We start from the raw sequence: 25,480 nt of genomic DNA on the forward strand, positions 1-25,480 counted from the left end.
CTGATCATCTTGGTGGCCCTGGTGTGCTGGACTCTCTCCAGACGTTCTCTGTCCCTCTTGAGCTGAGGAGCCCAGAACTGGACACAGGACTCCAGATGAGGCCTCACCAGGGCAGAGTAAAGGGGGAGAAGAACCTCCCTTGACCTGCTGGCCACACTCTTCTTGATGCATCCCAAGGACGCCATTGGCCTTCTTGGCCACAAGGGCACATTGCTGGCTCATGGCTAGCTTATTATCAATCAGGACTCCCAGGTCTCTCTCTCTGCAGAGCTTCTCTTCAGCAGTTCAACCCCCAGCCTGTACTGGTGCGTGGGGTTGTTCCTCCCCAGGTGCAGGACTTGTCCTTGTTGAACCTCATGAGGTTCCTCTCTGCCCAACTCTCGAGCCAGTCGAGATCCCGCTGAATGGCAGCACAGCCTTCTGGGGAATCAGCCAGTCCTGCCAGTTTGGTGTCATCAGCCAACTTGCTGAGGGTACACTCTGTCCCCTCATCCAGGTCGTTGATGAAGATGTTGAACAAGACTGGCCCCAGAACCTATCCCTGTGGAACTCCACTGGCCACAGGCCTCCAACTCAACTCTGTGCCATTGATCACCACCCTCTGGGCTCTGTCATTCAGCCAGCTCTCGGCCCACCTCACTGCTTAAGCTTTCTGATGAGGGTGTTATGGGAGACAGTGTCAAAAGCTTTGCTAACGTCGGGAGGGGGCAGGAGGCTGCAGGGAACAGCCGCACACCCACCGCACGACGACGGAAGCGGACAGACATCCCGACACACATCGCGACAGCGGCCGCGACAGCCCACCCTCTCGCCCCGCCCAGCGCGCAGGGCCTCGTCCAATCAGGAGCAGCTTTGCACTTGAGTAGAAGTGACCTCACTCCCCGGACAGAGATAGAGGGACGGGTAGCATTGGTCTTATGGTGGCCAATCATGGCGCGTCTTGTGAGCAGCCAATGGGAGGGGCGGTGTCGTTTGTTGTTGCCCTGTGAGGCGGTTGCGCGGTGCTTGTTGGTGCTGCCGCCGCTGGAGGAGCTGGTGCGGGGAGGCCCCAGGCCCCGGTGCCTGCCCGCCGCTCGCTGCCGCCGCCGGTCCCGCCGAGGGCGGGGAGATGCAGCCCCCGGGCCCTCAGCAGCCGCCGCTCTACGCGCCCAGCAACGGGGACTTCACGTTTGTCTCGTCGGCAGACGCCGAAGGTGAGCGCGGGGCCGCGGTGGCGGCCGCACTCGCTTTGCCGAGCGAGGGCACAGCTACCCCGGGGAGCGGGCGACTCCCGTGCCGCCGCTGCAAGCGGTGCCTCCTTCGCTATCTCCCCCCCATCCCCCGCCCGCGAAGCTGGTGGCGTGGCCGGGGGCGGAGCAGGGCGCCTGAGGCGGCCGCGGTGGTGGCCGCTGCCCTCGGGCCGCGGCCCCGGGACCCGGCGGCGGTGGGATGCAAAGAACGGCCCGTGACGCGGGTCCGAGCAGCTGCCTGGCCCGCCTCGGGGAAGAGCTGTGGGACTTCGGTCCTCCGGTTCTTCAAAAGCCATAATCAAGGCTCAACCCGGCGGCCTGACATAACCGTGACAAGCACCGTCACAGGCAGCTCCCGTTTCCCACGGCTATTGAAGACTATGCCGTACGTCCATATTCACTGCAATGCTATGCAAAGCCTCTGCCGTGTCTCATTTTAGAACAGTAACGAGGTGATCTAAAGAAGCCCTGTGTAGTTTAGGGGATGAAGTGTGGCCTGCTGCCTGACTGCTGCATAAATAGCTGTGGTATACCAGCGTGCCAGGAACATCTGCCTTAGGATTGAAAACAAACAAACAAAAAAAGAACATAAGGACTTGACATTGTGCTGACTTATTTTGATGGAGAATGGTCTTTTGGGCTGCTCTCAACCAATGAGCATTCTACTTTATTTACAATGTTTAGTTACTGTTGTAATTGTGGATAGGGGGAGGAAATTATTAAATGCTTACTCATGTGCCTCACCCTCGAAAAGGGTTGCTGAAGTGGAAAAAACATTTAAAAATACCTGTTCTTTGGCGAACATCCCAGTTGTTTTGACAGGGAGTACTAATCAACAGGTACAATCTTTGTGTTACTTTTTTTTGTTTGCTTGGCCTGTAAAAGGATCTACTTACCACTGAATGAAAACTTTCTGGATTCCCCATGGAAGTGTTTGTTGAGCAATGCTGAACTCAGTCCAACACAGCCATCTTTCCAGTAGGATGTGCTGATTTGTACTTGGCTCTGTGTTCCTTGTGAACACAAGCAAGGTGTGATCTCCTGCCTGTTCCAGGCATGATCTCCTATTGGAGTGTAGTCCTGTTGCAAAGTGCTGCATATACCTACCCTAACAAACAAAAGCATCTGCAAAGTTAAACAAGCTGGATATTTCTGAATTAAAATATTGTATGTTGCACTCTCAATTTTGTTTGTTTCGCAAATCTTGAGTCATATGCACAATAAAACTATAAGCTGTTTTATTTTCCCATCTTATTTCCCTGAGAGATAGGAGTCGTTTGTAGGAAAGAATACTGGAGAGGTGTTCTTGAGTAAGTGGGCAGAAATGATACCTACAACAGACTGTTTGGTGGAGGGATGTTGCCTTTTGTACTGCTTTTTCAAAACTGAGAGCAAAGACTGTCTGAAAAGCTGTTTTTTCCACAATGTCTAGTTGAAATGAGGCATATGAGATAGCTCCGTTTTGCTTCTCTGGCCTGAGCTAGGGGCAGTGAAGGCACTTCAGTTCTCAGTAGCAAGTGTTGGAACTGTCTGTTCTTGGCTGATTCTTTGGTGGTTGGACTGTTATATTTGCTTGTTTTGAAAGCCATACTTGTGCACAATGTGCAAGAACCTGTCCATGTGTAGAACTGTTGTGCTGTAGAATAAACAAATATTTTTAAATGACAAAAGAATCCCAGTGACAACGGAAAACTTCTGAGGTTTTTTTACCTTGACGCACAGGCATTAGGAATATATCTTTCCCCTGTCTGTAAACAGCAGAGGAGGACTTTGCTTGTGGCTTCAGAGAACAATGTGCATGATCCAATACTGATGGGAGCAAAGAGAAATTCCTTCTTTAAATTACAGTGGTCTTTACAAAGGTCCAGCACAGATTGCGTTCCATGAATCAATGCAGTGGATCATTAAGTATTGTGACTATGAATTGGTTGAAAAGAGTTTATGGAGAAGCTGAAGTTTAAGCGTGAGTGGAAAGGAGAGTTCTGTCAAATTAATTGCCATGCTTAGTAATCAGTGGATGCTTCAGACATGTTGGCTGAAGACTCTGTGAGAGTCTATCACTATAGAGACTTTGTTTATATACAACTATTTAGCTTCTATCAAAATGCTACTGCAAATGTTGTTTACAAATATGGGCTGACTTGCCTCCATGAGTATGTGTTTCACAAGTACTTGCTGGGTATTTTGGAAATTTTACTTTTTTGTGTAAAGAACATAAAATCGTGCAATGACAAAATAAGGTTGTCTTGGAAGTGAAAAGGTGTTGGATGGGAAGAGACTTTTTTTGTCTCTCGGTATATTTGTAATAAGGTTTGTACAAAAAATCTGCATGTTTTTTCCTTTGCATGATTTTTTTCATTTGCATGATTTTTCCTTTTCAGCAAATAATGGAAGTCCATTATAATTATTCCCCTCCATTTTTTCTTTTTTTGAGTTGCTTTGTGTATTTTCAGTTACTATTTTGTGGTTTTAGTTTGTATCTGAGTACAATTAGGATAAATACTTATTGGTGACTTTGACACAGGCAGCATAGACAAATTGCTCTTTGTTTTTAGTGCTGTGTCAGAGCAAGATCACACTATATTGAAGAGATCTTCTTATGTCACTTCTTATTGGCTGTAGCCTACGGATCTCTGGTAGCATTCTTTTCCTAACATTTTTACCCATGTTCAAGGCAGGCAACAAATTAAAACATCTATAAAGGTTTTCCTTTCATGAAAAATAAGAGAATGATTTTGCCTGAAACAATGTCATTGTGCAGAAATGGGCTCCAAAAGAAGTAATAGTGTGATCAGGGGGAAAAAAAATGGTAAACAATCTACAATCTACAGTTTGATTAAAGTTTCATTAGTGAACTCTTGTTATGCCTTTAAATACTTAATGATAAAACACAAATTAAAGCCTTTCAGTTATTACTGTCATCAAGAGTTCCATCTAGAAGCTAAAACTTGGTAATTTGAAACAGAAACCAGCATTATTGCTGTTGCTTTAATACCAGAAGTACTTTTTAAAATTGTGTTGCTTAAAGTATAATTTTTTCTGTCACTTTGAATATTTCATAGTGATGACAAAAAGTTCCATTTAAAGATACGAAAAAACTGTTTCACTGTGATGGTGATGGAGCAGTGGAACAGGCTGCTCAGAGGGGTTGTGGAGTCTCTGTCCTTGGAGGTGTTGCAAGACCCACCTGGATGTGTTCCTATGAGACCTGATCTAGGTGGACCTGCTTCTGCAGGGGGATTGGACTAGATGATCTCTAAAGGTCCCTTCCAACCCTGCCATTCTGCCATTCTGCCATCAGCACATGTATCTTTGTATGTTGTTTATTTTCCAGTACTTAGGAAATCAAAAGGCTTTTGACAAGATATAAAAAGATCTGTCTTTCTCTCCCTTTTTTCCCTTAAGATCTTAGTGGCTCCATAGCAACTCCAGATGTTAAGCTGAATCTTGGAGGAGAATTCATCAAAGAATCTACTGCAACTACATTCCTAAGACAGAGAGGTTATGGCTGGCTTCTAGAAGTAGAAGATGATGACCCAGAAGATAACAAGCCACTCCTGTATGTTGTAATTATTTTGGGGTACCTGGCTTTATTAGCTGTGTAGGAAGAACAAACAACTTGTGGCCTCTCAAATTGTCCCACAGCCTTTTGCTGTGACAAGAATTCTGTTTGATAAATTACTTGACCAGTGAGTGTTTTTCAGTGTGCCAACAAAAACATTATGTTTTTATTATGGTTTTTTTTTAGTGTAAAAGAAAGACTTGTTATTCACTGTGAGGGAGGAAGAAAGGAGGAAATAAAATCCTTTCTATCTTTTGTGCTGATCTTGTGAGTTTCTTAACACTGTCAAAGAATCAGAAGCTAAGACAAAGCTGTGGAGGTATTCATTTTAAGTAAATATAAGGAAATTCTGTCAGTTACCCTGAAGTAAAAGCACTGTGAGTCGTGCTTATTTCAGCAGGGATGCTAGAAGCAGTAGCACAAACTATAGTCTTTCACGTTATATTGTAAAGATTTATAAAGTGTTAGTGTTGAAAGACAAAAACGTCTTTAAAATCTCTGCATCCCGTGTTCTGTTCAGAGAAATGTGGTTGGCTGAAGAAAGTTTGTATCTTAAGGCTATGATGCTGTGAGTAGGGCAGCTTGGGTCTCAATCCTTGTTCTGAACCTAAGCAACTTCATTCTCAGTGTCTCAGTGTTTTCCTTTGTGAATTAAATGTAGTGGTGCTTTTAAAAAAATTGAATGGGCAGGAGAGTACTCTGGAGAACTCATGTGACAGTGTTGGGAGAGAACAGGTGTCTGGAGAGCTTGATAATGAAACTGCTATTTGAAAAGTGCAAGTGTGCAGAAGTAGCTGCTTGTGTGAATAAGTCTGTTCTGTAAATGTCTAACTTTTTATTAAGTACTGAGGTGACAACATATAAATTCCTTCTGTTGTGTAACAATACCACAAAATGCAAGTTTGTGGTTCAGGGACAGCTAGGAGTTCTAAGCTGTTGGTTGCTGGAAGTGAAGAGAACATGCTAGGGAAGTGATAATCCCATCAGATGAGATGAATATAATATCCTAGCAGAGAAAACCGTAATCTGACTTTCACGTAGCGTTTTTTGTGCAGTTCTGATTATTTCCAGAACATATGCTGTAATGAAGCCTTCTAACCTGAATCTGCTAAGGATTTAAAGAACAGCAGCCAGCAAGGGGAAGTTCACCAATATGGTGGAAAATGCCTTGTTCAATGGAGTGAGATTTCTTTTTGTTTCTTTCTCATTGGGCAGCCTCACTTTATACACTTGTGTTTTGTTACAACTACTGTCGTTTCTTGAGTGAGATAGCTGTCAACTTCACAGGAAAGACAGTTTATTCACATGAGAAACTGTCAGAAGCCTTATGTGATGACAAAGAATTCTTTCCAGATAGACAATATTTGCATACAGCATAGGAATGTGACATCCTGTTTAGATAAACAAAAGAAAATAGATGCTTCTAATCTACTCCTTGGATTCAGACATACCGTAAGGAACAACTCCAGTTATTTAGTCACAGCTTAATAATACTGATTCAAAAATAGCTTCAGTAATAGCAATCCTGAAATTGCCTTGAAAGACTCAATGAGCAGTATTTTAATTTTTATATGTGAGCAATTGGAGTGAGTCATATCTTTGCATTTATGTCTTGCTTCAGCTTTTCTGAGGAAAAAGCCATAAATCAAAACCTTTTACAGAACTTTCATAAATGGACTTAGGATATGATTCTACACCTTTCTCCTCTGTGCTCTTAAAGGTAGAGGGATATCTGCTAGATACCCTTTGCAACTCTTCAGAGTTCCCAAGTTATAACTGCATAAGGAAAATGCTAGCATACAGTTCTGATGTAAACTTGAAGTGGAATTGCTCATTCCTTGGAAAGCCTGATTTCTCCCCATTACACTAGGTAATCAGGGCAAGATGTACCAGATAAGAGTCTTCTCTGCAGAAGAATCTTCTGGTCAATTTGTAGCTGCTTATAGGTAGCTTGTAGCAGAGAGTGGAGAAGGCAATTAGAGCAGAGCAAGATCTGTTAGTAGAATGTATTGCTGGTTTAATTTGCTTTTATTTATTTTTACCCATATTGGAAATCAGCCAGTAATTAAACAATTGGCATCAACTGGTCTGCTGAAAACTACTGTTGCTGAAGCAAGTTAAGCCCCAGGTTATTTTTAAAAAATGTTTTTACTTAATGTATTTTGAATGGTTTAGGATTAGTGAATGTAAAGGTATTTTTCCTTGTAGAATTTGAACTAAGATGTTTCCATAATAAATGTGCTGATGGCAAACTATGCAATCAAGGAATACACAAGCATCCTACTTCTGTGTATGCATGTCTTTGACCGTTTAGTAGTTACAGTGGTACGAATGTGTCATGTGTTTCTCCATGTCAGAAAATACCTGAGTAAATGTCTCCATATAGACTGTAGGTTATGTTGCATATGTTTTGTATTCTTAGTCATGGAATGGATTGTATAATAATTAAATACATCTGTGTGACACCAGTTACTGAATGCGGGATGAAGGTATGGTGTTGCTTTGTTGTGGACAAATGGTTCCTTTACTAGTCATGGCTTCAGAAAGCCTTGTGAGTGACAGGAGACTTGCTCTGTAAACCTGCTGTTTGCTGCCACACTTACTTTTTTTTATGCCCTCTTTCATGACTGTGATGTACAGTAATGCTCTCTTGCTTTACAATTTCAGGGAAGAACTCGACATTGATCTGAAAGATATTTACTACAAAATTCGATGTGTGTTGATGCCTATGCCATCTCTTGGTTTTAATAGGCAGGTAGTGAGAGACAACCCGGATTTTTGGGGTCCTCTGGCAGTTGTCCTCTTCTTCTCAATGATTTCATTATATGGACAATTTAAGGTAGGTAAAATCCTTGTATGCAAAGAGAAATCTAAACTAAATTGAGTACATGATTATTAAGCAATTTGCATTTTTATGTAGGTAGGCAGCCTTTTCTTCACTTACTAATGTGGGCCATTTCAAATGCTGTTTCTCAAGTTAATATGTAGAAAGACAGCAGTAAGCAATGGATTACATAGCCCACAGATAAGTTAATCACAGTGAAGTGTCAGGCTTGTTTTTATACAGTAAAACAAAAGGAAAGCTGTGGTTTCTAGAGGAAACAGATTGATACTAATAGGTTTCTAGTCATATTAGTGAATTGTTCAGTTTTAATTGTGACCTTTTGTTAATATGCTTTTATTACTAAAAACATTACTAAAGAACATTTGTTTGGATGCCGTGAATTTTAATTTCCTGACAAATAAAGCCACTTGTTTAATTCATGCTATATATAGATACAGCCAATATATACATTCATACTATATCCTAGGTACTGCTGTTCTCTGCTGTTTTTAATCTTCAGTAGTACAATTTGCTTTTTTGTCCTCCCTGCTCAATTTCAATCAGATAACTTTCCTCTGGTCAATACACTTTTTCCATAAATCATTTTGAACTCCAGGGGTAATAGATATTCAGAAGCATTGTGCAGATTTAATTAGTCTCTATAAACATTGTTAGCTTTTTTTCTTTACCTTCAGATTGAAGTAGAGAAGAGTTATCATTTGTAGTCACAGTTTGAATATGAACCTACGTGGTCTTGCTTCAGAAATCTTCATGATTATATGTGTAGATACATTTGTTTTAAATACAATGTAGTATAGCAATAAGCCATAAGTAATGTAGTAGAATGTGTTTGTGCAAGGATTTTTTTGTGAATGCTGAGATAACATAATTCCCTTCACAACTTCTGACTTTGATATGATATACCAAATGCTAATTAAGAGTCCATCCTCAGTATCTTGCTTCTTTGAGGCTAAACCACTGTTATTTGTTTTGTGGGTGGACCACTTAGCTGTCTCATAGGCAAAGCAAGGACCATTCTTTGATCCCATGACAGATAGCCTACCTTCTATGGTTCCTGTACCTCTCATACATGAACAGTAGGTCTAATGTTTCTTAGGAGTCCATGGATTTACTACACCAATGTGTGTGCTGTTTGTTTGAAGAGGGGACAGCTAGTACCTAGCAACAGGATGACCAACACCAGGTAGACTAGGTGAACTGAATGGTGGTCTGTAAGCTAGAAAGAGATGAGCATTCCCGCTTTAAGACTTTCATCTGGTCCTCTTCTGGAGGAGAGCAGGAAGTAAAAGGAAGCCATGTGCTATTTTTTTTTTCTTTACAAATAGCATAAAACCATTACGTTTGTTTAATTTTTTTTTAAGTGGTGACTGTATTTTTTTTTCCCCTCTATTTGATTCTTCTGAGAATCTGAAACTTTTAATTAACAAAATATTTGAGTACTAACTTCATTTTTAAGTTCAGCCTTTGTACATTTGGAAATTCCTTTTTAGAAGGAAACAACAGTATTTTAAAAGGGTGAGCTCTACTTCTAATCCTCCCAGTGGCTCAAGTCCAAGAATAGCTAAGTTACTTTGAAGGTTCTTTTAAGTCAGAAGATTATTTTAAGATCTATTCTTCAGTTTAAGAGCAGAGCAATGAAAGAAGCAAAAAAAAAAAAAAAAAATGACAGCAGGCTTTGTCCTGAGAATCTGGGACTGTTTATTAAGTTGTAATCATCATCAAGTTCTACTGAGAGTTAAACTCCTATGTCGTCTTTTGAGTGCTCTTAGTTTGAGTAAAGAATGAAGTAGTGTCTTTATAGATGAAAGAAGCAGAATTCCAACTCTGTATTGCTTGGGCTGACTTAAAAACTGTCTGAGCCTGCATTTTGTAATAGGCAGAATGTGTAGACATTTAGTTGAAGAGGTCTTAGTTTTAAGTAAGCCTTTCCTCCTCTGCTACAATATTACAATACTTAACAAGCAATGCTGCAGTTCATTCCACATTCACCAAACTTACCATAAATGTGATTCTATAAATGTAACCTCTGAATTTGATTCTCAAGATGTAACTATTCTGGCTGCAGTTCAGAATTTAGTTTTGCATAATAAAATCTTGGACTACAGTGAAAATGATTAATAGAAGTGGGTTTTCTTTTCTCATAATTAAACTGATTAATACAAGTGAATTGTTCTTTATCTCTTAAGGTTGTTTCCTGGATTATAACTATTTGGATATTTGGATCCTTGACAATTTTTTTACTGGCCAGGGTTCTTGGAGGAGAAGTAAGTACTTGTATGTGAAAAGGACATAGAGGGAGGTAATGTAAAGTTTCCTGGCTACGTTTTTCAATACTGGTTGAGTTTTCTTGGCTTTGAACCTTGTAGCTAGCTAAGAATAGATGTGGTTGGTAAGTGTAATATCTACGTTTTAGGTTCTTGGTCTCCCAAAATGGAATCTAAAATGCAGAGATCACCAGCTAATCTTTCTGTGCAATGGGTGGCATACTGGATGTGATAAACAATCTGGGAACTTGTACCCCAAATCCCAGAAATTCTATCAGGTGTCTGTGATCCAGAAATGAAGTCTTTTCTTAAGGCACAACTGCTTTCAATTTTTCAGTCAGAACTAAATGGGCCTCTTTCTCTTCCTTTGCATTGCTCTTACACTGCCCTTAATTTAAACTTTTGTTGTTGTTTTAAATGGGGCTACAGTAGTTGTATAATATCCTTGTGGGTAGAGCACCTACCAGTGTTTGTTTTCATCCTTTGCCTGATGCATTTCAAACCCATTAAAGGATGAAAGTCAGCACACATTCCTCAACTGCAAAGCCAACTGAAGATATGGCCTACATCACTTCCTTGACCTACTTGCACCAGCAGGGTTGGAGTATTTGCTCAATCAATTTACAGATTGAGTCACTAAGGGACTCAGGTGAAAATAACAAAAAAATAATTACAGCAAGGCCCACAGACAGTGACAGTTAACAATCAGGAATGAACTCTTAGTAGTACAGGGGAAAGGGAGCTGGGAGTCCTGGTGGACAGCAGGATGGCCATGACCCAGCAATGTGCCCTTGTAGCCAAGAAGGCCAATGGCATCCTGGGGTGTATTAGAAGGGATGTGGGCAGTAGGTCGAGAGAGGTTCTCCTCCCCCTCTACTCTGCCCTTGTGAGACCACATCTGGAATCTTGTGTCCAGTTCTGGGCCCCTCCGTTCAAGGACAGGGAGCTGCTGGAGAGAGTTTGGTGCAGGGCCACTAAGGTGATGAAGGCAGTGAAGCATCTCCCTTATGACAAAAGGCTGAGAGAGCTGGGGCCCTTTAGCTTGGAGAAGAGGAGACCAAGGAATGATCTCATTAATGTTTACAAATACATAAAGGGCGGGTGTCAGGAGGATGGAGCCAGGCTCTTCTCAATGATGTCCAATGACAGTACAAGGGGCAATGGGTACAACACAAGAGATTCCAAAGAAATACAAGGAAAAATTTCTTCACTGTGAGGGTGAGGGAGCACGGGAACGGGCTGCCCAGATGGGTTGTGGAGTCTCTTTCTCTGAGGACATTCAAAACCCACCTTGATGTGTTCCTGTGTGACTTGATCTAGGTGGACCTGCTTTAGCAGGGGAGTTGGACTAGATGATCTTTTGAGATCCCTTCCAGCCCTTGTGATTCTGGGATTCTGTGAAAACTTCTTAAAATGTCTCTACAGCATAAAATGCATTGAGCTGTGTTGTGAAGAACTGAACATGCAGTGATACTGGATTTTTATCTATTATGCATTTTGCATTAATAATGAACTGATGTTGCAGACTTCCTACATTATTTAAGTTTCCCTTTTTTTTTCTAGATTTTCCTTTTAATCGGAATTGCTAGTTATTTTTGTGTGAGCATTGTTTTGAAATAAAAAGCTTTTCTAAATGTGATTGCATGGTATTTCTGCATACTAGCATAATCCAGATGCCCTTAAATCAATCTGGATTGTGGCTCAAAATGTGAAATTATCAGAATGTGTAAACTGAGAAGAAAGCATAGGTCTGCACAGTTCACTGTGAAGGATCAATGGCCACAAGAGATTGCTTGCAAGGCGGTCACTTGTCTCGCCACTATTTTTCCTGTAAACCCAAGAAGATTAGCAGGACAGGAAGACTTAAAACCATGGCAGAGGAAAATCAGACATACTAGTACCCATGAAGCTAAAAACATCTATGGAAATACTTTGAATGAATCTGTTGAAGATAGTCATAATAAATTTAAACTGAAAATCAGAAGATTTCTGTGCCTTGGAGGGATCAGATTCTAGGTCTTCCACTGATGCCAAAAGCATTCATGTACTTTTATGTATAATGGATATGAGTATGTTATTGCAGAAAATTGTATCTTTGCTGCTTGTGATAGGCAGGACTACAGCTGGTGATTGAGAGGTCTGTTCTAGTTCTGTGCTCCTGAGTGTCATATGTACAAGTCCACGGAGAGTGACAGTTGAGAACCACTTAAGGCAGAACATGAAAATGTGAGGGGTGAGTGGGATTGCATGTTATAACCTGTGCAAGTACTTCCCTTGGAAGTGGTAAAATTGTCATTTAAAGTGTTAAAAAGACAGCATATTTCTAAGAGAACTGTACAGTTAATTACAAAATTTGAAAAGACAGTATACAAATCCAATTTTCATACTAGCAAGCTTCCTTTAGCTGAAATTTCATGAATACGTAACATGTTATTCATACAGTTATAAAAAGATCAAATTGCACTTGGTGGTAAAGATTGAGTACTACAAAGCTTATTTTTGTGTGCTTGAAAATTTCAGGTTGCTTATGGCCAAGTTCTTGGTGTGATAGGATATTCCCTACTTCCCCTCATTGTCATAGCACCTGTACTTTTGGTGGTTGGATCGTTTGAAGTTGTTTCTACCCTCATAAAAGTAAGTTCAGTATCATATATTGAGAAATGTTTACAGTTATTTTTTTAAGTCACTTTCCCAACATTTCAAGTATTGATCTGTTTATGACAACATAATGATGTGTCAAAATATTCAGAATGACAATGTGAGCTCTGTCATCCTTTTGGTAGACACGACTGTTAAGCGAATTCTGTTCTAAATGTTTCTTTGGAGTACTTGAGGGTATGCAGTGCTTTTACTATAACTACACCCATTGCTATCAGGTTATCTTCTGTTTAAGTATTTTGGTGTGGTGTAACAGCTGCATTAAAAATAAGGTTATCACTTTGAGAAGAAGATGCATAATTAAACCACAAAATGAGGAATCTGAAAATAAGTTGCTCTGTCCCTTCCCCCATCATCCAGTTTATTTTTGGTTACTGCAGCATGAACATGACGTTAGTCATTGTTCTGAGACCTTCCCATAGTGGTAGCAGTACAAAGCTCTCAATCCCCTTTGCATAGAAGGTAAGTGTTGTTCTGATTTCACAGATGTGGAATGTGAGACACAAAGCAAGAATAACTTGCCTGATACCACCTGCTGTTGGGCACCTCTGAAACTAGCAGTGTTCCGTGATAGATCCCTGAACTACATAACGTTCTTCAACACTTCCAGGACTTCTTAAAAGCCTTTTAAATAGCCTTTGAAGTTATTGTTGAACTTTCAGAAAGGTTCACTGAGAAAACTCTGCTACTTCCTAATCTGTTTGCTTTTTGAGTTCTTGTCCTCTTGATTTGATGGATTTTTCTGTTCTTTTAGCTTTCTGGTAACCAGTGTAATTCAAGTACAACTAAAGTGTATGATAAATGACAAAACTGCTGTGTTTGTGACTTTAACTTTCACTTGCTTTTAAGTGATACAGAGTTGGAAAGCAAATAACTAACTTGCCAGTTATACATTAGTTAACTTGAAAATAAATTCATGTTAATGAAAGCTCTGTTACTTGATTACTACTGGCAGCCTTACATTAACTTCAGGATTTATCTGTGCAAGGTTCTTACCTTGGCACCATTAGTGTGAAAATGCAGGACAAGCCTCATATGGCCAAAATGACTTATGCTGTGACAGGTACTACTGCTTTCATCTTGAGAACTGTGAGCCTGGGGAAATATTTCACAGTCCTAAAGTGAAATGGTGAAATTCCAGTCAGTCCTTTTCCAGTTGCAGTCAGCAAAGTAAACTACTCAAGTAATGCACCTTGATTGTTTTAATTGATACCATTTTCCTAATGTATCTTAGGGAATTCAGTCATGATCTTGCTTGTTCTTCTTGTCCACCTCTGCAGTCCTAGGTTAGGCAGCAAAACCAGAAGTGTGCAATCATGTGCAGTTTTGAGGTTGGTTTGGTTGTGGTTGTCTTTTTTTTTTTTTCCCAATGCGGTTGAACATGCCACAATCCCTAAAGGATCGGCTTCTCTGTCATAACTATGGAAAATGTTCTTTGCTGGGGCCCTATGACATCTACCTTCTTTGGCCTTGTGTTTTGCAGAAGATTACGGTGGCTTTGCACACCACTCAGTTTTAATTATTTTTACTTTTTTGTTAATATTCAGGTTGCTGCTAGAGGATAATAATGGGTGATTGCTTTTTGCTATAACTTTGTTAATTTGAGGTTTGAGTGAAGTTCACTGACCTCAAGAAATTATTTTTTTAAAAGTATGCATGCTTAACTTCATATAACAGTGGATGTTCATAGGTAATGGTATATTTTAGCAGTCATAAACTGGTTATTTCTTAACTTAGTAAGCAACATAGTTTTGGATACTGGTTGCGTTATGGCAAGCTTTTGCTGCACCTGAAAAGAATGGGAATGTCAAGTTCAGTTACCTTGAAGTAGGGGCATCATAATTTAAGAAAAGTTTATTAGCCAGGTGAATCCCCAAATTAGAAAATGGTAATTTAACCCTCTGGTATATGTTGTAGGAGGAAAAGTCAAGTATAATGATTTCTTTGTTTAAAGAAATGAAGGGTTTAATAGCTAGGGACAGTCAAGGTAGAAAGAAATGTTACTACTCTAATAAAGTTTCAAATTACTGAGGTATGTAAGCTTATGTCTTGCTTCATGGTTTCTATTGTGTTTTCATTAGAGAACTTAATGGATGTCCTTAGCTGTTCACATCAGTAAAAATATCTAAAACAAAAATGACATACTTATTTGTTAATATTTGTCTAAACTGAAATGAAAATGCATAGTATGTTCTGTGTGTCTGTAGTTCTTCTGAAATTCTTTTTTGGAGGTTTCCTGTTTAACTATATCAAGAAATAACTGGTTTTTATGGTGGTATTTGGTGAAATTTTTCTCGTGTATCAGCTAAGACTGTTCCATCTTCTTTTGCAGTTGTTTGGAGTCTTTTGGGCTGCATACAGTGCTGCATCATTACTAGTTGGAGAAGAATTCAAGACCAAGAAACCCCTTCTAATTTATCCAATCTTTTTATTATACATTTATTTTCTGTCCTTGTACACTGGGGTGTGATCTAGTGCAAGGTGTGGCCAGAAACCATATTTTATTCACTTGCAGACTGATAATGCGTAAGATTAAAGGGGCTGGAGAATAATACAAGTGACTGTTTTGTATCCAGTTGTCAAGATGTTTTAAGATTGAAGAGCATATTTGTGTATATTATTTAATGAAACAATTGTAGCTATATAGATTTGTATCAAAGTTCTAGGTTTGTTTAAGACTCTTTAGATTTTAATGAACAAAATAAAAGAACCTTGTGTTTTATAAGAAAGCGTAGCAAAAACACAACTCAATACCTGTGCCAAAAGCACTAGGACCAGATTACTATATTGGAGGAGAAAAGTGAGAACTGTAACAATCTCCAAGTGCAATTTTTCTTTTAAGCTTCAACACAGCTGGCTTTTTTGGCACAGCAAATTATGTAGAATATATATATTTATGAAACAGTCCTGATTGTTCACAGAGTAATCTGTATAATGAAGACATGAAGATACTACTTCTAATTTCATGCCTCAGTTACTTTGATTTGGCTATTGAGTTTTTATAAATTCCAATTTGTTTTCAAAACATGTATATACTGTGTATTTTGTATCTATGGCTTGTGTGTAGCATAAATACTCCTTGGTTAAGGGTGTATATTGGGTTTTTAAAAATTGAAAATAAAAGAATTTGAAATCTTCATTTACTATCTCTGACCAAAGGAGCAAGATATTTACTGTGTGACATAATTAATTAAAATGCATATTTAGAGAGTCAAAATTATTTTACTTGAAGGTATAAATTTACAGAGAAACGGGTGAACACCTTTTTCAGCTGTAGTGGTGGCTTAATGTTGGAGAAAAAAAGATGATCTATCAAATTTTTGTGATCTTTAAACTATGTTATTTTATGATGACAAAATAAAAATAATGCTTCCCTAACTATGTTTTACAACATCTTGCTCTGTCTTGCTTTTAGTAGTGTGATATTTAACACACATCCACTACCCCCCCCCCCCCCACCCTGAGTACTATTAGACCCTTGTAAAGAGAAATAAACAAGATTTGTAAGGCCACATTCTCCCTCTACTACATAAGGCAGAATTGCAGCCTTAGTAATAGTTACAGTCTTGTTAATTTTTACTATCCAAGAATGATGTAATAACATGAGGACATGTTAAGTATTTCCTGTGTAGTGTGTTGAGTGCTTCTGTAATGGCCCTTGTGCTAATGTTTCTTCACTAGGGAAGTCCACCGAAGTTCACTTGCATGGTACTAACTTAGGCATTTGCAATCTTTGGTATTTAGTATTGCTAAATAGGTCTTTAAAGTTTCTTTCTTTCTTTTTTTGGGGGGGGTAACAGAAAACAAGCATTCCGCATGCTCTTTTTGTTAATGCTGCAAATAAAAATGAGCCCTGACAAGGGTAGCAGCAAGGGCTCTTTTTGATCCCTGATGGACATTTCCTTACCAGAACTGGTTTATCAGCTTTTTAGACTGTGTAACTTGCCATTTTGGTAACTTATTTTTACCACTGATTACTGATGCAAAATACATATTTAAGTCCCAGTTCTACTACAAACCTTTAGCTTACTCTACTTTTCTGAGTGATGCATGTGTTGGTTTCAAACAGAACTACCTGCGTGCTGGACATAAATTGTAATACTCTACCTTGTAATGCATTAAAAAACTGGTAGAGCGATTGATTTTTTTTCATCTGATTTTGGACTTGTGCAGAAGATCTGGTGGGATTACTGCGGAGTTGTACTAAATCAATGCTACCAGCAGCTTAGTTCTTATCTGCAAGTGTTTTGTGAGCATTCATATCATATTCTTAAAAAAAAAAAAAAAAAAAAAAAGCAAGTTACAATGTATTTAGAAAAAAAACAGGGGGAAAAAAGCATGTTAGCTTTGGAATCTTGCATGATAATCTGTTTTTCTCTCTTTTCCCATGACTTCTATTTCTTTAACAGGAATACCCAAGTAGGATCAGAAGTCTCAACCCAGACCTATGAATTCATGTTTCATTAACATCACCACAAACATGGAGGGCAAGAACACTGGGCTGTCAGAGCTTTAGGCTTAGTTCCTCTTTGTGTAGCTGTTCCTTAGATGTCCGTAATGGATCCTGCACATCTGAAATGGCTATCAATATCCAAAGGATGCAAGAATGTTCTACTTAATCTCCTGATACCTTAATTTCCTCTATGCTAATGTGTGAAATTTATAGTTGTAATTTTAACTGTTCCTTTCCACAAACTTGGCACATGTGTAACATGCAATGTAGATATGCACTTAACGTGGTACATATTTTGTACACACTTGCCAATTTGCACCTGTTAATCTTAGTATCTCTAGGGTCACTTTGTGCATAGGCCGTGCAAGAAATATGTACAAATAGCTCTCAAATGGTTCTGATTGTTTGTAATAACTTTGCATTCAACAAACTCATTTTTTAGATGAGGTATGTGTGTAAATACAAGATGTATTTTATAAAAAATTTGAATTAAACTTGTTTACAGAATGTATGAAGCTCATTGATATTTACTGGAGGCACACCTGTATTCCAATACATGGCACCAATTCCAAGCTTTGAGGCAGTAAATAAGTTTTTGTGATAATAGATACACTAATTCCATCTTTCAAAAGTAAAAGCTTCTAGCAAACATTGAAAGATACAACACCTGGTTTCAAAGTAGAGATGTGGGTGTTGTATCTTAATGAGATGGGCTCTTTGGATGACCTGTCTGGAGCACCTTGCTACATACATGAGTACATGGCTTTCTCCCACTTCTACCCATGTAATACTCTGTCAGAAAAATTACACCTGCTTGAAAACTATATTAAATTGCTTTGAATGAGGAGACAACATACCTGCTTTAATAGTATTTAACGTTTGGCTTGAAGTAGCGAAGCAAAGTTAAAAGATGTTCATTTTGCTCTTGGGACAATTTACCCATGTGAGTTTTGTTTTCTTTTTTTTTGTTTACAGTATTTCTTAAATATTTCCCCTGCTATAGCAACCTGGGGTAATGTGGGTCCTGTAATAAAGACATAAAAATACCCTTCTTTAGGAAACCATAGGCTATTTGGAACTTCATATATAAGTCCATCAGTAACCCTAGAGGTATGCTTACCGTTACAAGCTGCACCGCTCTTTCTCTGTGTGTGAAATGGGAAAATCTCAACAAAATACAAAAGGTTTTATTTATTATGTAATTGTTGAAGCAAGTTGAATACTACTTAGAGAAAGGAAAAAAAAAGGCTTCACGGGTATAATGAATCTATCCTCTTTTTTATTATTTTTTGAGGGGAAAAAAAAACCGAAAAAAATCCTCGAACCGTTACATACACAGCGACGGACACACGACATCCCACCCACCCCCGGAGGCTGAATGCCCCCGCCCTCGCAGCGGCCAGGGACACCCTTCTCAAGGGCCTTGTTTTCTCTGAAGCCAAACGAGCCCTTCGACTTTTTCACTTGGTACTAAAGCTGGAGGCAACTTAAGGAGAGGCTCTCTCGCCTCACTCTTCGAGTACAATAAAGGAAGCGCAGTCTCTAAGCCAGGGTATAGAAAATAAATCCCCGCCCCCATTACCCCTAAGGGGAAGGGGCCCGCCCGCTCACGACCCAGTTTTAGTCCGAAGCGTTAACGACGAGGCCAGGAAAAGCCGACGGCCGTCTGACCGCGCTACCGCCGCGGAGGAAGCGGAAGGAGCGCACGCAGAAGTTGCACCAGCTCCCCGCAAGAGAGCAGGCGGCAGCAGCCTCCCCTCGCCGGTCTCGGCACAGCTACCCCGCCCTGCAGGGGCCGGCCCGCTGAGGCCTCGCTTATCGCCCCCAGCCCGCACGAAGCGAGGCACCGCCGCGGCTTGAGAAAGGGCTACCGGGCCGCTCGCACGTATTAGGCCCGCGGCCACAGAGGAGGCGGGTGCCCGTGGCGCGGCGCCCACCCGCGGCCACGCGTGCAGGAAGGAGCGGGTGGCGCGGGCGGGAGGGGAGCTGTGCGCGCACGGCAGAGCCGTCCCCGTGTCCTGCCGCCCCTCCTCGTGAGGAGCTGTCGCTCGCTCCCCACTGTGTGCGCGCGCTCCCCCTCCCCCCGCCGCCTCCGGTCAGGCCGGCGATCGGTTCCGCATCCGGCGCGGTTGTGTCATTTCCTGCTCACGCTGGCGCTCTCCCTTTCCCCCTCTCCCCGGACCCGGATGGTGACTGGCGGCGGCGGCGGCTCCAGGGACTGTCAGTGAGTGGCTTCCCCCGGGCCTCTTGTCCTGAGGGCGGCGGCGGCAGCGGCCGCGAAGATGGCTGCAGCGGCCTCCTGCTCTTCGACGGCTGCGGCGGCGCCGGCTGGGCCCGGGCCCGGGCCGGTGTCGGCCGCGCCGGGCTCCTGCGAGTGGCTGCTGCTGCGGGACGGCTGCCTGCGCTGCGACGCCGACGGTCTCTGCAGCTTGTGTTACCACCCGGCGCTCAACGCCATCCTGGCCGTGACCGCGCGCGGCGCCATCAAAGTCATCGACGGCACCTCGGGGGCCACGCTGCAAGCGTCGGCACTCAACGGTGAGCGCGGCGCCCCGCGGCCTGCCGGCGCCTCGGCCGCGGCCCGAGCGGCGGGCGGGGACCGGGCCGTGGTAGCCCCCTCGACGGCTGCGGGCCGCGATGGCGGGGCCGCGGAGGACAGGTGTCGTGGCAGGCGAGGGGAGCGGCCGGACTGGGCTCAGGCCCGTGGTGCCGGGGATGGGGGGGGGGGGGTCCCTGACTCTTTTACCCCCCTACTTGTTTTTCAAACCAAGCAAACCAAACGGTTCCGACTCTTTGGGGCAGAGATACTCGCGTCGGCGGCACGGAGATTTTTTTTTTTCTGTAAATTGTATTGATGTGTTTATGAAAAGAATAAATGGGGACGGAAGGCTGTGTCTGCATAGGGACGTATTTTTTAAAAATTTCATATTTTTTATTTCAAATATTAGAAGCAGCATGTTATACAGGATAAATATAGTTCTGGTTCTTGTCAATATGTGGTACAGTGCTAATTTATTTGTTGAGCCTTTATTTGGGTTTGTTAAGAAGGCTTATTTCTTAAAAGTGTAATTTGTCTAAAAGCTCAGAATTAAAGGTCAGAATCCTTTATAAAGTTGTTTGATGGTACATTCTAATACAGATTTGCATAGTTTTTCAAGCTGCTGAGTATCTTGTCTGTCTTTGGTGCTAGCAACAGTATCCCTGCTATTATGCTAAGGAGGTATGATTATATACTGACTTGGTGGAGGCTAAGGCTGTAGCATTTCCATAACTATGAACCAGCTTTCCTTATTGTCTATTAGTGATTTTATACTGTTGAAAATGAGCTCTGTACAAAAAGATCCGTATGCGATCAACAATTTTTGTTCCTTGTTCATTCCTTTTTCTTCAGCTATTGTAGTTGTCAGAGTATAGGCTGAGGAGGGGTGTGTCGAGGGGGGTGGTAGGGTTATTTGGTATGTTGTGAGACCAGCCCTTGCCACGGAAAGTTATGCTTCTTACTAGTTGTGTGTTTCCGTGTTCAATTTCTCCTTACAGTTGTGTGTCGCTAGTAAGATGTAGGTTTGCTGAGTGGTGGTAGTGAAAGGTTGATGTTTGCCACCTGAACATGATATGGTAACGTCAAGAAATGTACAGAGGTGCCATAGTATAGGTAATGTGTATACTTTCACCTTGATAGCCAGGAACTATATTAAAATGTCAAACTAAAGAGAGAACCATATTACAACGTTCTGAAGAGAACGGGGCAAAAATCAGTGATTTCCTTTAGTAGGTTAAAGTGAGGACATTGTAAAGCATAAAGGTTAAGGGTTTGGGGCAGTAAAAAAAGAAACTGTTGTAGAATTATTAAGCAGCTGTCAACTGCTTTTGTTGTTAATTGCTTGTATTGAAAGGGAGACTCTTATGTGGTGCTTCTGATTTTGCTCAGAATTCTGATCACTCAGCTTTGTAATTCCCTTTTACATTACTATCTCCCAAAGTGTATTTATTTATTAATAAGTTAATTTCTTACTTTTCCTCAAATTACTGCCAGAATTTAAGGATTGCATTTAAGTTGTGGATGCAGAGGGCACAATTGTGGACTTAATTTGTCATTGGTTGTCAGATGTTTAATTCTCATGAACAGGAAGAGAAATGAACTTTAAATCAATGCCTAAGCTGTTGTTTTACACTTTTCTGTGATAGAATCCTTGTAAGGGATTTGATTTTGTATTTAAAATAGTAATTTTCACCTAAATAGTAACTATTTAAAAACAACATTGCTTTACTTCTATTACATACATTCAGTCATGTGTACTTCCTTTAATGTCAGGCTTCTCTGTAACAGCATGAGTGTAAAAGATGGATTCTGCTCTTCCTCACATGAAACAACAGAATTGCTTACAATCTACCCAGATTTTATCTGTGCAGTATAGCTGACAATTATGTTACTGAAAAAAAAATTGGAAAATAGATGGAAGAAACCTTAATTTCCTTCTCGGTTCGGTCCAGCGTGCTTGTCAGCAGTCTGGTTCATCCCAGCAGTTGGTATCTCGTGGGACAGTTAGCAACGGTGTTCACTCTTGTACTGTGCATCTTTGGCCATTCGTTAGGAAAAAAGAGGAAAAGGGGATTCAACTGTTCTCTGATGTCTTCCCGTTTTGTACAACGTGAACTCTTTTAGTGTAGGATAGTAGTAGCTGGACACTCAGCTCTGTAGACAAACTCTGTCCCTGCCCCCTCCTCTGCCATAAATGACAGGTCAAAGGATATTGTTGCTTCAGGGACTTCTGGTGCTATAACTAAAAATAGAGTCCCTAGGAATTAAAACTACCTCTCTTGGGAGACTGCTTGTCCTCCTTGGTAATTGGAGGGCTGCAGGTCTTTTGCCCTGCCAAAAAAAATATGTTGGACAGAAATGCTGTTGCTCATTACCCAAGGAAAAAACAAAACCTTGCAGGCCTCTCTTTCTGGAAAGCAGAGCACGAAAAAGGATCACCCATAAAGGGTAGTGGGGAGAGAAGGAAACACCACTGAGCCTCAGTGTTGCTTTTATTTGTAGTCACAGTTCACTGTGGCAATATTTTAAGATTTGAGCTCATTCTCAGTGGAACAAGCTGTGGGAATACTGAATCTGTTGGAGCAGCAGAGACTGCCTTTGTTAGACTGCGAATGCAGATTGCTGTCTTTGTGACTCTTTTGTCTTGCTCTTCCAAAAGATAGTTCAGTTATAGGTGGGTTCCAAACATTAGGATGTAGCCTTTGCTTTACATGTTTCAATTTCTTACGTGAACATCATTGATCTGATGTATGGGGTGACCCAGGGATTGTTCTTCTGAGTCCAAACTGTAGGAATCCAGTGAGGACTATTATTATACTATAATGAATCTTCATCATATCTATCTATTAAAGGTGTTTGATGATCCGTAGTCTGTTTCTTTTATGGACATTGTAGGCCTATTCAAGAGGGCCAAGTGATCGTTTGCAGCAGCCCAGAGTATGGTACTGAATAAGAGTAACATTAGTAAGGGGAAAATCAAGTGATCCTTTAACATTAAACTTTGTCTTAACTGGTTGTGAGATTAGCCTTGGTAGGATAAAAAGGACATTGCATGCACACTATGCATTTCAGACAGCCAGACTGGGAGTGTAAGGACAGTTCTTCTGATGATCGAATATGATGCATTTCTGTGTGTTTGCTAGTGGTTAGTCAGGACCAGTTTTGAATCTGTCATACAAGTCTATCACATACCTTATTTTCCCTCTTAGGTGTTTAAGTATTTGTGTGCTTTCAGTTTCAAGTTGAACACTGGCATCCAAAGAGCATGAATCCAAATACAGCACTGAGGTTGAGCCTTTTCCTCTGCTTCAAAAAAAATTGAACAAAACCCCAAACCAAAAAAGCCAGACACTCCTACCCTGAATCAAAACCGATTCTCAGAATAATCTCCAGTGACTTTTGGTGTTCCTTGAGGTGTTTGATTTGTCAGTTCTTTCTATTTACAAATAAAATAAGAAAACTGCTTGGACAGGGAGAGTGCTGTAGTTCCAAGAAATGCTTGGCCAGGAACACAATAAGAAACTAAAATGTGCTGTCAGATGGACAGTGGCCATCTTGAATGTTTCTTTAGGTTTTTCAAGGCTAATTTAACATAGCAGTAGCTTCAGAGCCTCATTTGCTAAAATAGATGAAGCCTTCCAGATTACCGTAGAGGTCCCAACATTAATGAAAATACAGACTTTTGAGTTCATACAGGGAAGGATCTGTTCATTGTATGTACGTATGAGTTCCTGACAGGGAAGCGGAGAATCTGCATTATCGTTAGAGGCCCTCAGCCACTGTTCCTTCAACACAACAATTTAGAAGGAGATCGATACCAATCCAGGAGGTTCAACTATGCCAACAAGTTGAATGCCATTGTCTTTCTAGTCAGCATTCCACTTTAGGAAGTCTTGTTTGTATTCATCTGGATCACTTTGAATTGTGGAGCCTTGGAAATCTATAAAGGGATATCCAGTTCTGTTTCTTTTTGATTTCTTTCAATATGATGCAAGAGGCAAAACAAGAAGAGAAGATTCTCTTTTCCAACTTGGAAATAAAAGAGGGAGTATATAGTTCTTATAACCTCCAGGAAGAAACTGCTGGGATACTCTACCATCCAGTTCTAGACTTTAATTATTTGAAGACAGCATCAACTGTTTCAGGCTCACTGTGGTAATACTGCTTGAGCTTTCTCCTTCTTCAAAATTGGGTTTCTGGTTTTCTTCTCGGTTCTGATTTTCATTTACTCAGTTATGAGACAAAAGCAGTAAATAATGAAGGCAGTTGCTGTGAATACATAATCTTCTCTGTCTTTATTTTCTCATAGCATGGAGAGAATTGTAAAATACCTAGTGATCTACTACAGACCATCTTGCATTTGAGTACACTTGGATGACTATGGTAATCTGGGTGAAATGCTTCTCCAAGAGATCATTCCATTGATGTATGTGATCTTAAGGTCATTCATGAAGAGGCTTATGCACTGGAAAAAAAAGAATAGGAGATTTGAGTTCAATATTTTACCCTAATAAAGATTCTAGACCTGTGTTCTCCATTTGTCTGCTGTCATAACCAGAGTATGTCAGATATCCTTTCTTACTTGCCATACGTCTTGCCAGACTGTCAGGATGCTGTTAATTGATACTTCCAGGCTCTGTGGAAGCACGTGGATTATCTTCTGCGGAAGCTAAAATAGAGTAGAAAAAGAGACCTCTTCACATGCCATTAAAGAGGTGTTTGCACTACTGTTTATTGCAGGGATTCAGAAGTAACAACAGACAGCAATGCAACCTTAAGTTAGGTTGCCAGGCAAGATAGCATGTTTTTCATTTTATTGACAGATTATTTGTATCTGGACTGATGGATTCATGGCTGTCATTGCAACAATAGCATTGTATTATTAAAAGTTGCAGAGTGCTTTAATGTCAGATAATAGAAAATTTTCCTAGCCCTCTGCAAATGGACTTTGAAAAGGATCTTCTGCAGGTCTCCGTACCGACCTGAAGAGGAAATACTATGCTCTGTCAGGGATTTGAACCTTGACTTCCTGCCCTGTCCATCTCACAGGTAGTGACAGTATTTCTCATTCATAGGAAGAATTCTAAGGAAAATACTGATTTTCATCTTCAGTGTTGATTGTCGTCCAGCTTTGGTCAAGACATCTTTTAGTGGGTCTATGTGATAAATAAACCCTTCACCTCAGGTCCCAGTCATGTTGTATACTGTATTATACAAAACGAAGAAGACTGGCAGAAGTATGTTCTTGCTTAAGTATGTTCTTGCAGAGTTAATTGATTAGTTCAAGTCCAGAACACAACGAAAGAAAGCAGGTAAATCTCTGTTGGACTCAAAGAACTAGAAACATGGTGAAGCGAGTATTCTGTTCTCCAGACTATTTTACTATCTTCCAGGGACTGGTCTTCCCAAGGGCAGACCTTGGCAGTGAAGACTGAGACAAAGAAGACATTGAGTATTTCAGCCTTCTCTGCATCCTCTGTCATCAGGGCACTCTCTTTGTTCATAATTCTCCCTAATCTTCCTTTTGCTGATGATGTATTTGAAAAAGCCCTTCTTGTTTTCCTTTAATATTGAGACTGTGGTGGGGACCTAAACCATTTACGGATAGACAGTTTTGGGAGTTTAAAAACTTCCATAACTGGAAATGGTTTCTCTTGTTAGAGAGACTGCAGTGTACGGCATGGGTGAACTCGGATGCTCTATAGCCAGCTCAATGACAAAAAGAGGAACAGGTGGTGAAATTTAATGTAGCAAAGGTTCTTTGTTTTGAAATGCTGTATTGGAATTTGCTTTTGAAGAACGGGAACTTCCTGTTACTAAGCTGAGAAGTATTCCTTGCCTGTCTCTGCTCCTGGGTGAGCGCTGTGTAATCTGTGTGTCTGTAGTTTGTGAAAGACAACTTCCCTGAAAATTTTTACTTAGAGAAAAAA

General features: G+C 40.8%; 2 protein-coding genes across 7 annotated transcripts in view; both read left to right on the plus strand.

The window, feature by feature from the left end:
* The first annotated feature begins 990 nt into the window (after window positions 1–990).
* On the plus strand, window positions 991–15,936 carry YIPF4 (Yip1 domain family member 4). Of its 2 annotated transcripts, none has more exons than XM_061991169.1 (6): window positions 991–1,193; window positions 4,635–4,788; window positions 7,459–7,630; window positions 9,823–9,900; window positions 12,421–12,534; window positions 14,891–15,936. In XM_061991169.1, the coding sequence occupies exons 1-6, from the start codon at window positions 1,109–1,111 to the stop codon at window positions 15,026–15,028; spliced, it is 741 nt and encodes a 246-aa protein (XP_061847153.1). In that variant the 5' UTR covers window positions 991–1,108; the 3' UTR covers window positions 15,029–15,936. The 2 variants fall into 2 exon arrangements, with proteins under 2 accessions (XP_061847153.1, XP_061847154.1); XM_061991170.1 differs by having other exon boundaries at window positions 7,543–7,630.
* A 2,795-nt stretch (window positions 15,937–18,731) lies between these two features.
* Window positions 18,732–25,480, plus strand: part of BIRC6 (baculoviral IAP repeat containing 6) — a 178,083-nt gene continuing 171,334 nt past the window's right edge. For all 5 annotated transcript variants that reach the window (XM_061991164.1, XM_061991166.1, XM_061991168.1 and 2 more), the window contains exon 1: window positions 18,732–19,549. In XM_061991164.1, the coding sequence (XP_061847148.1) occupies window positions 19,294–19,549 (256 nt within the window). In that variant the 5' untranslated portion in view covers window positions 18,732–19,293. The remainder of the gene's footprint in view (window positions 19,550–25,480) is intronic.

Source organism: Colius striatus, chromosome 2 (genome assembly GCF_028858725.1).
Source record: "Colius striatus isolate bColStr4 chromosome 2, bColStr4.1.hap1, whole genome shotgun sequence".
Taxonomy (NCBI): Eukaryota; Metazoa; Chordata; class Aves; order Coliiformes; family Coliidae; genus Colius; species Colius striatus.

Bases quoted from the DNA above. Each gene is read 5' to 3' on its own strand.
- YIPF4 (XM_061991169.1), top strand. From the start codon at position 1,109: ATGCAGCCCCCGGGCCCTCAGCAGCCGCCGCTCTACGCGCCCAGCAAC. The intron at 4,789-7,458 runs GTATGTTGTAAT...TTACAATTTCAG, and splicing joins GAAGATAACAAGCCACTCCT to GGAAGAACTCGACATTGATC. The intron at 9,901-12,420 runs GTAAGTACTTGT...TGAAAATTTCAG, and splicing joins CCAGGGTTCTTGGAGGAGAA to GTTGCTTATGGCCAAGTTCT.